An 11,001-nucleotide genomic window follows, 5' to 3' on the forward strand; every position below is an offset into this window, starting at 1 on the left:
CTAGACTATTTAATTTAGATTCTCAGTCCCGATTATTGGAAATCTCTTTCCTTTTTTTAGAAGAAGAGTTTGCAACCAGTTCGTCCACACTCTCCATCTCCCGGTCAGGTAGATTTTCTATTTGTCTCATATCTTTCACTGACGTGTCACGGCAGCATGCCACTTCTGCAAGCTGGTAAGCAGCAGAGGTGTATTCTTCGGCAGATACTCTCACTCCATGTCTGTGTTCAACTACCAAAAAAATATCACAAATAATTGACAGGATTTAATAAACAATGATTCTGAAATAGGTCACGAGATTTTTCAAATTAATTTAAACTATTGCATCATCAAAGTTTTGTACAACTCATTTATTTGCACTTTTTTAAATTGTCAATATCGAGCGGACAAATTGAAGTGGAGCATAATGTACCTGATTTCTATGATTTTATATCAACTTAATAGTTTGAAATGTTTATGGATCTGAAGTTTCTTAATCAAAACCTGTACTCTCTTCATAAATTTACACTTAAAGATATCAGAAATTTTTTATAGGAATTAGTCATATTTATGCGAGAATTTAATTTCTAATTTCAAAGAAAGCAAACTCTTTTGCCCACAAAACATTACTCAGATTAAATGCATGCCGTGCGTATTTAAACTGGTGTGAATTAAAGTTCCACTTGTAATTAAAAACACTGTCAAAGAGCATAAGCACTTTTAACAAAGCATAGGAAAACTAATTATTTTGTATATGAATTGATGTAAGAATACTTTAACCAATAAGCTACTTTCTTATCTTTCTTTACAAATAATTCCCTATTTATCGGTGATTTGAAGCTTTTTTAAAGAAAGTAGACATTGGTTTGATTGGGGAAGTAGACTTTTAATTTAAATTATCTGGTTTGGAAAAGAATTTCTAGAAACCAGAGAAAATTGTTATTTAAATAGAAATCATTAAGAATTAGTGATGGGTTAGATAAGTAAGTGCTAGAAAGCAGTTGAAGCAAAGTAGTTATAAAGAATTAGTCAAAAATATCAAGAAGTAATCAAAATCGTATGACAAGACTATTTGCCAAAACTAAACCAAGTCAATCAATCTATTTAAAGAAGTGTGGTCGGCCTGAGCAAGATGTCAATTCGGAAAAGCAAAAATAAAAATTACACAATCATTTTATGCTTTTTACCAGTTCTCCCTAATAATTGATTTACCACGTTTTAAAAAATAGAAGTTTTCATTAGAAATAGGCTTTTCATTACCCCCTGTTATAAATGAAACATTTTTAATAGCTTTTATACTTTAATAATTTAGAGTTATATTAAAATTATTTTCAAATTAAAGAAAGAAGTTTGCATAAAAAGAATATTTCCTCTTTTCTAGGAATTGAAACCCACTATAACTAAAATAAACCAAACTGACATTTGATTTTATAAAATTTTTGAATGAAACGTCGTGTTCCATGCAAACAACTTCTTTTCTAATATGTAATATTTTACATCTGTTGCTAATTAAAATTATCTTTGAATCAATTTTTTGGTTTTCTTTTAGACCCTAGATGGAACTATAAAATGATATTTAACTAACAAAAACAGCAGAATATTCAAGCTTCTTAATATTCAAAAATATACATTTGCCTAATTGAATTGTCCCATTTTTATTTTTTCTTAATTTATTTGACGGAATTGATGTCTTTGGCCTTCCTGGGGGAATAACGCTATTTGATTTATATATTCTCTGGCTGTCTAAGTATATCAATTACTAAGATATACGAAAAGTAGAGTTGTATAAAAAATCAAGGCAATCTGATTTATAAGCGATTGATCTATTTTTGAACTTAGGACCTTCATCATTTTGAGTATTCAAACATTTTAATGAAGATTGCTGAATATCTACAACCATGTTGGCATCTCCCTTAAAAATAATAGTGACTAAGTAAACTGAAATAACAATATAAATCCAGTCTGTATTTCTCATGTCTTCAACAATAATTTCATTTTGTCTATATGAAAAAACAAACCATTTATTGATAAAGTCGTCATATAATTTTGTAATAAAAGATTCAAAAATTCCACAGGCAGAACTAAAAGTATTTTTGAGTAATTTTAACAAAAAATTTCGTGAAATAGTGTGCACTTTTCGGTCATTTATTTTGAATATCTCTTTAAAATCCTGACAAATTTATAAATAAAATTAGAACTTTTTTGTGAAGAAATAATAGTATGCAATTCGTCTCAGTTACTATTGAGCAATCACGACGAATATTACACATAATTTCCTCGAACTATAATTTTGAGAGAACCAAATTAAATTAAAAATACCCCCATCATTGAACCTGTTTGTAGTGTTATATTCTTTTTATACAATTTGAAAATTTTTTTAACTAAATATTATGTAGTACTCAAGTTTACCATTTCCGAAAATGATAATGGAAAGGAAATCTGCGTATCTATTATCGGCGTGAATTATAGTATTTGGTTTATATCTATATTTAAGCAAATGTAATAAATTGAAACTCGATAAATAAACTCTTCTTAATTATATTTTTTTGTATAAAAAATGAGAAATTTCTGAAAGCTTTGCTTTTTTCATACGTAACACTGAACAACTAAAAATAAAGTTGTAGAAAATACAATTTCGTTATTTTTTTCGTTTCGAATCGTCGGTACATACGAAACTGCCTTTTTGATTTGTTCCATATAAGTCTAATAATGATTTTAAGCGATAACTAAAACAAATACCGATGTATATATGTTAGAATGGAAATCAAAAGTATTAAATTTTAGTAGTTTTAATGTTTCATTTTCATTTTCAGACCGAAACAAATAGCATTTTGTAAGGTCCAAAGTTTCTTCGTTTTGTATATTATTTGAATTTAAATCACACTCAACATCTTTACGATTTTTACATCTATTATTAATCAATAATATAAACATTAATTTCCATTTTATAATGATTGTTGCTAAAGTACAAAAATTTTTCAAAACAATTTTTAGATGATATTTCGACTAATAGATTGTTTAAAAATCACATTTTAAAACCAAAAGATTTTCATTTCTTCTCACGATATTAACAAAATGGTGGTTTTTTCTGATTGTCAACTTGGCTTTTAAAGTATATAGCATTGCTTCAAAGTTTTCGTTTAACATAATATAATATACTTCTTATCTATAGGGATCATCTATTTAAAAAAGCATAAATTAATGGCGAATTACTGTGTTATAACTATTTTTCGAAATTTAGTGGTTTAATATAGAATTGTTTTACGTCAGAAGGTCAACCAAAAAGTGCATAATACTACAATTAAATTGTGGTTTTGAAAATGTGCTCCAATAATTCTTAATATGTAAATGGAACATTAGACATTTTTTATAAAAATAAAAACTAAAAATTGAGCTCTCATTTATGAAGTTTTTATGTGAGAATATTAACACTTTCTATAAAAATTTATTAATTGACATTTTACGACATAAATAATTATTAAAAATGACATAAATTTCATACTTTAATTTTCTTGTAATACTAAAAATCATGGGATTTCGTTAAAACATGGGACATAAATAATTATTAAAAATGACATAAATTTCATACTTTAATTTTCTTGTAATACTAAAAATCATGAGATTTCGTTAAAACATGGGACATAAATAATTATTAAAAAAGACATAAATTTCATATTTTAATTTTCTTGTAATACTAAAAATCATGGGATTTCGTTAAAACATGGGACATAAATAATTATTAAAAATGACATAAATTTCATACTTTAATTTTCTTGTAATACTAAAAATCATGAGATTTCGTTAAAACATGGGACATAAATAATTATTAAAAATGACATAAATTTCATACTTTAATTTTCTTGTAATACTAAAAATCATGGGATTTCGTTAAATATTTTACATAAAGATTTCGTTTATATTTGTCTAATTGATAAAAGGAGTTTGTAAAATTCGCTTTTGATAAATTTTAAGAAATTTCAAATGATTATCTAGAATGCAGTTGGATAGGAAATTTCAAAAGTAATCGGTTTTAATAATATTATTAGTAGCACTTTCACGAGAGCCATAATGTTTATAACGCGAACGGAGCAAACGATATTAAAGAAGTAATTAGATTGCTCCAAGTTTTCCTGTTCTAAGCTAGGTTCTTCAGAGGGTCTAGATTGTCACCAGATGCCAATGTTTTTTTCACGGTTTTGTAAAATGATAGAGAGGGTAGTTCTCGGTCTTGCACGAAAGCGTCCTCCATTAGAGGAGGGGTAGTAATTCTACATCGCGATGTTTCCAAAAAGTCTTCAACGAGAGCTAATGATTTGGCGACTTATTGGCGTACAGTCACACCTATTGTACAGTCTACTCAGCGAGATCATGGATGGCCACGACACTCCATTTATGTTTCTAAGATGATTCCTGTGAAAAGAGTCGAGCCTTTCCAATTCCTTCTTTGTTGTGCCACAGGTCCCGGAGTTTATAGGAGGATAGGTTTGATAAATGTGTCCTATAGCGTTATCTTTTGTTTATGTTATTCCCTTTCTTTTTTGGGCATAGGTTTTTCAGCCTTTGTAATGCCCCGTTTGCCAGGGTTTTCCTTCGTATGATATCTTCACTGTCTCCTAATAAAGAACCAAGTTTCTTAATGTTCCTCCATTTCTCTTCGAGTGGGTTGTTTATTCGTATTATTTCTGTTCATTCTGTTTTTTCCCCGTTCACGGTGAGGAACCATTTCCCAAGTATATCTGGTGCTTTTCTAGTACATTTTCCAGGAGTTCTTTGTCTTCAGGAATTAGGCCGAGAAGTGTTTGTGTTTGTTTCAAATTTCCTTGAGTAGATTTTCCAACTATCATAAGGAGTTCTGTGTTAGATAGAAGGTGTGGGTCATTCTTACACTCGATAATCCCTTCCAGTACTGTCATCAGTTGTTCCTGTTAACCGAGTCAAAGTCTTTTGATAGAGGTAATCCCGAAATGTGGGTGACATTGCAATATTTTTGATGTGTCGTACATCTCCATCTGTGACTCCATACTGCATCAGTTGTTGATCTTCCTTCTCTGAACCCATTTTGATAGGCTGGTCCTATTATTTGTCCAATAAAATGTTAGCTAAGACTTTCCGTAGAAAATTTGATAATATAATTGGTCGTAGGCTTTTAACCACTCCTTTGGGTTTATTCGGTTTTGGTATAAGTATTAGTAATCCCGTCCTCAGAGGTAAAGTTGAGTTAGTTGAAAACATTTCTTTTAGTAGTGTAGCGATTTTTTCAAAAAGAGTTAGGATCATATTTTAGTAATTCTGGGTTTATCGTATCTGGTCCAGGGGTTTTGTTATTTTTTACCAAGTCAGTGATTCTCAAGCTTCTTTACTCAGGGGCCGCAAATAATTTTTAACAATTATTTATTAGTCAACTTAATTTAAATACTAAAAACCTGAAATCTTGCATCAAATTGTGAATTGATATCTTCAATTATTTTTAAATATTTATCAGTTGAGAAATTTTCTGACAAATAAGGAAAATGTGTGCAATCATTATTTACGCTTTCCATAAACTTAACTTCCTAGCGAAGGCATTGATATATCCATAAATTTGGTAATTTAGCTTATTTTCTGCTAACCATCCATTATCTTTCAATAATGCATTGTCCACTTTATTTTCAGTGAATAAAATAATTTCAGGAAGAAGTTGATAAAATCTACATATAAAAATAAGTCTAATAATTCGTCTTAACTGCCATTTTTTAATTTCTATTGTATAGTGCAGGCATTCTCAACCTTTTTTTGTTCATCGCCCCCTTAGATATTTTGTCGCCCCCTTTGAAATTTTATCGCCCCCTTGTCCACATACAATTTAAAAATTTTTGGGCATTGTCCCTTAATTGGTTGTTCTTTGTATATAACTCAAAAATCAAAATATACAATAATAAATCAAACCTGAAAGTGGGGCGTGGCTTAATGCCCTCCCTTGCTCCCAATCTGGAACCCTTCTCGATAATGACTGTGTGAGGATTGGCGTAGCAATGCGCTTGGGACTTAATGTCTGTTCGGGGGGCCAATGCCGATGTTGGAGTAAAGTCGATACCAAAGGACTACATCCCCTGTCATGCAGAAGGAGTGCTGGCCGTGCTCCCAGACACTCCGCTATCAACGAGACTATTTCGGCTGCGTTACAAGCAGCTGGATTCCCGACAGAACTGGAACCCGTTGGGCTTGACCGTGGAGACGGTAAACGCCCAGATGGAGTCACCATTTTCCCGTGGGGTAATGGGAAATGCCTAGCGTGGGACTCCACGTGCACAGACACCTTCTCAAAGACCAATATAGTTGACTCCGCGATCAGTCCAGGCTCAGCCGCTGAGAAGGCTGAGGTACATAAAGCTCAGAAATATTCCAACCTGCTGGACAACTTTATCTTCTCCCCAATATCTGTAGAAACCTCTGGGGCCATGAGCCAAAAATCGTTTGAACTCGTCGTTAAAATCGGGAATCTGATCTCGAGAAGACGGAGAGAGCCTCGGGAGAAACAATGGTTGTTCCAAAGAATATCCATTGGGATCCTGAGGGGCAACGTCTTCTCGATCATCAGCAGCTTAAGATTATGATAATCATTTTCGCACGTTTAAACTGTTTTCAAATAAATCAAATGTAAAAATTGAATTTTTATTAAAAATTATTAGTGAGACCCTTGATATTGATGTTTACTCGCTAAATATTCTATGTCGGGTTTAATTCTGCTCAACTTTAGGCGTATATCGCCTCTATAACACACTTCCAGTCTATTTTTTTCACATTGTGTATTATGATTGACAAAACTAAATCCACTTTCAACTAAATAAGTGGTAGGGAATGCCAATAGTACATTACTCATTTCCTTCCATAAATTTGGAAATTTCATTTGTAGATCTTTTGATTGCCAAAATTTAGAGATACCATCCTGTTGAAATCTGTGAATATATTCTTCATTATATTTCAATTCAATTATCTCTTCTTGGATTGTTTCGTTCATATCTTCTGGCACACATGAAAACGGATCAATCATCCATGCTTCAAATTCCAAATCAAACAAATCTTTGAATCTAAGAGATATATCCGCTTCTAGTTCCGTCAAATGTTGACAATATGTCATAATATTGTTTTGACTAAAATATTTACTTATCTCAGATAGTTGTGAAATGTTTCCAAACTGATTTATAGAAAAATTATGTCGATAAAGCAATAATTTTTTTGCAAATGTTTTCATTATTCTTTTGCAATCAATCATGTTGACAAAATTTCCTTGAAGAAGAATAGTAATTTCATTAAATTTTGTAAAAATCCAATTCAAATAGAATATATCATTTTTTCGTGAAATTATCTCTTCTGATTGGATTTCCAATAGTTCCATTTGTAAACTTTCATCTGCATTGGAAACATTAAAAGAGAATGATGATGCGAATAATGAAAATTGTTGAGAACACCTGCTCTAAATTATTAGGCTTGCCATTAAAAATATTCTAATTAAACAATTTCTAATAAATATAAATTTTATTTTTTATTAAATATATTATCGCCCCCCTGTACAAAATTATCGCCCCCTTGTACAAAATTTTCGCCCCTAGGGGGGCGATTCGCCCCCGGTTGAGAACACCTGTATAGTGAGTGAAAATAGAAAAAATTATAATAAGGCTAATCAAAGCAAAAATAAAACAAATTTGGAATGAAGGATTTATAACCAACTAAAGCTTTTTAAGGAAAAAACAAAAACTTTTCTGAATAAATGCCAAATTGAAAAAATATTAGTCCATTAGTAACAATTAACGAAGTTAATTACTCGTCTTTCTCCCTACGAAATAACTCAAAAAACCGAAACCTTTTTTGTAGGAGAACCGTGACGACCGTTTTGAAGAGACGAATAAAGTCGAGGAACAACTCAAGCGAATGCCAAATGTAATCCTTATCTCCAAATCGAACTCGTTTATAAATAATGACTTGAGTATCAAAAATGACAAACAGAGAATCAATCACAAGAATGAGATACAAATGCATCTAAAAACAAACAATAAACACAACCTTGTTAAGAACAACACTACGGTTGAATAACTGCATCACAAAAAGCCCGAGGGAAACCAAAGAAAGTGAAGCCAAAGGACCTGAAAATAACACAAAATCAAAAAACCAATAATGTTGTTGTAGAGAACAGAGTCACTCATTATAGTCGCCAGAGTGAAGCAAGTAAATACAACGGCGGTTATCAAAAACCCAGTGATAAGAACACTTTGGTCAATCGCATAGACTCGCATGACCCACGGAGTGATCGACACGCCCATGGAGAAGGCAGCACCCAAAAATACAGACAGGCGTCTTCCTTCAGTAGCCTTATCGAATGTTGTGAATGCCAAGTAGAGAGAACTGAATAGGAAGACCAAAGAGCCAGTGAAATATGACTAAGGTTGAATAGCTTTTGTTAACCATAATGTAGTCCCCACTGTATACTCCTGCTGCACATACATAGAGAGCAGCAGCGAGTGATGTGTAGACCTTACGAAGATGCTTTGAAGTGCTTTGATCGCTATTTATTAATATTTTAATAATTGTAGTTACATGTTTCGAAAAGAGAGATTATTCAAAATATCAGAATAATTCCACGCAGAATTCATGCCAACAGGAAAGTAAATACGTATTAATTTTATTAATAAATAGATTTACAAAAATAAAAAATAATATTTATTTTTTTATAAATATTAAAAAAATTATTTGATTTTTTTTTTTTTTTTTGAAGCCTTAATGTTTTTTACAAATGAAAAGAAAATGGAACAAGAAGTCAGCTACTAGCCGCAGAGAGAAGAGAAACTGTTCCCCCTGAGTACGGCTATTGAGACGCGCTCAAAAAGCCGATTGACCTCACGGGGGTCGTTTCTAATCCTCCCGAGGTGACGGCCTCTCTCGGTGAGAAAACGTAGCGTGGCTGGGCCGAATGTGCCTGATGTTTCGACTGAAACAGGCACAAAGAGGAATCTGTCGGCGAGCGAGGCGTACTTGTCTTTCTTCCGGGTCTCTGCCCTCCTCGCCGCTGTGCCAGCTTCGATCGCGGACGCGAGAAGGCATGTTGACGCAAAAGTGTCAGAGCATGTCGCGTCCCAGACGATCGCTTTGCCGCACTTGAACGGGAAGAGCGAGACGCCGTCCGGCCTCTTGCCATCGCCCCTGTTAAGGCCAGAGGGCTCCAGCTGGCACGGGATGCCGGTTGCCTCGAGCAGACGCTTTATTATGGAATTAAGCTGTCCGTGCCTGGGGAACCTCCCAGGGCATTTGCGGCAGGAGAGCGGGTGTAGACCTTTGCGGTCTATATGAGCCCCGCAACGGCATTGGTGAGGCTGGCAAATGTCCAAGCCGAGTCGGAGAGATATTCCGATTCTTAAACAGTCTGGGTCCAGGAAGGTTCCAGCTGCGGGGGAAGGATAGGCGTTGATCCAGGCGCCAGTCCGTGGAGATGCTCCAGACACAGACAAGCACGCCGGTGTTGGTCTCCGTGAGACAGTAAGTACCGGAAAGACTGAGAGCTGCTGATCTCCGTCCATTCGCGCATAAGGCATAGGTCAACGGGAGTTTTTAGTCCGCAATCTGTCCACAACGATGTGCCGTATGAAAGCTCTGAGTCCGTGAGCGATCCAGAGGGAGGAGGAAGGATCTGGACTACGAGAGGCATGCATCGGTGAGAGGAGGAAAGAAAGCATGGCAAGGAGAGGACCGAGGGGGCTTGGAATCCGAGACCCCCGTGCCTGATAGGCAGGATAGCCTGTTTCCAGCCCATTTCGTCAAAATGTACGTTTGAGATTTGAACGAGAGTATTCCTGAGCAGCGAATCGAATTCTCCGACTGCATCCGGGAATCGGAAACAGGGAGAAGTGCGAAGTGCGTACTCCAAACGAGGAAAGGCAAGAAAGTTCTTCAGTAGGAAGAAAGCCACATGGGCGTCGATGGATTTAAGAGTGTCGAATGATTTTTCCATATTAAGAAGTTTAGCGCGGAGGAAAGATGGGATTCCGGACGAGAATAGAGGCGTACCGAGAAGAGTAAGTTCTTCGGGCAGAACGGTGCGTATGGCTGGGAGATGATGGTCGAACAGGGGCTGGATTTCCAGAGTAAAGAGTGCATGGTCGTATCCAATATTGAAAATCTCTGATTTTTGTGGGTTCACGGTAAGGCCTATAGAAGCCAGTATCGGAGCCACATTGTTCAGGTCATTTACAACACTATCGGCCGGGCCTCCAATGGAGGCGTCGTCGAGGTACCAGACGTTGAGCTCAGAAGTGCACGAGCGGACCGCTTCATCGATGGCCAGCGAAAAAAGGAGAGGGCCGAGAGGATCGCCCTGTTGTACACCGGTGGCGGAAATAATGGTAGAAGAGCCGGAGATAAGAAGAGTAGGAGAGCCGTAGCTTTGGTGCACGAACCGATAAATGGATGGGCAACGAAGAAAGCAAGATTCCAGCACAGAGTCGCGGCGGACACTGTTAAATGCGTTGGTAATGTCTAGTTTGACTAGAATTCGGGGATGTAAACTCTCGGTCACAAAGCGTCTGGCGGCATGCACCGCTGCCTCGCAGCCTGAGGGAACCCCAACTCCTAGCTGTAACGGGAGGAAAGCTTTTGCAAGTTCCGGGGAGACCGACCAGCAGGCGAGCTTTGAAGCCAGACGTCGGAAAATGTTCCCGACGGCGATAGGACGAACTCCGCCGTCTTTTTTGGAAAAAGGAAGCAGATGGGCGGAGAAAATGAGTCCACGAGCGAATGCGGACAGGTTTGAAGATAAAAGGTTGTTGACAAGTTCCGTGATCGAGGTTAGGAGCAGCGAGCCTGTTGGGCCGATCAAGGGAGAGATGAGGTTGCGAAGGTGACTGGGGCGGAGCCCCTCAATGCCTGCACTGCTGCTAGGTGAAAAAGATTTGAGAGCGCGGCAGATCGCATCGTTGGTGAGTTTCGGGGGGGAGGGCGTGGAATCGACGGATGGAAAAGGCCTGAGGTCTACAGGGGCTGGGGGGTGTTTGCACT

At 36.0% G+C, this 11,001-nt stretch overlaps 2 protein-coding genes across 2 annotated transcripts; both read right to left on the reverse strand.

The window, feature by feature from the left end:
- Positions 1–6,643: 6,643 nt before the first annotated feature.
- LOC115228936 (protein ZBED8-like) lies at positions 6,644–7,096 on the reverse strand. The gene has a single exon (XM_029799384.1). It carries the CDS (start codon positions 7,094–7,096, stop codon positions 6,644–6,646), a length of 453 nt encoding a protein of 150 aa, XP_029655244.1.
- A 680-nt stretch (positions 7,097–7,776) lies between these two features.
- On the reverse strand, positions 7,777–8,391 carry LOC115228937 (probable Bax inhibitor 1). Its single transcript, XM_029799385.1, is given in 2 exon segments — positions 7,777–8,105; positions 8,138–8,391. Coding segments are annotated over 2 exon segments (468 nt in total). The 5' UTR covers positions 8,277–8,391.
- Between the last annotated feature and the right edge of the window lie 2,610 nt (positions 8,392–11,001).

The sequence above is a fragment of the Octopus sinensis genome, unplaced genomic scaffold (assembly GCF_006345805.1).
Source record: "Octopus sinensis unplaced genomic scaffold, ASM634580v1 Contig11382, whole genome shotgun sequence".
NCBI classification, from domain to species: domain Eukaryota; kingdom Metazoa; phylum Mollusca; class Cephalopoda; order Octopoda; family Octopodidae; genus Octopus; species Octopus sinensis.

Excerpts from the sequence above, each read along its gene's own strand:
- LOC115228936 (XM_029799384.1), bottom strand. The coding sequence starts at position 7,096 with ATGACATATTGTCAACATTTGACGGAACTAGAAGCGGATATATCTCTT.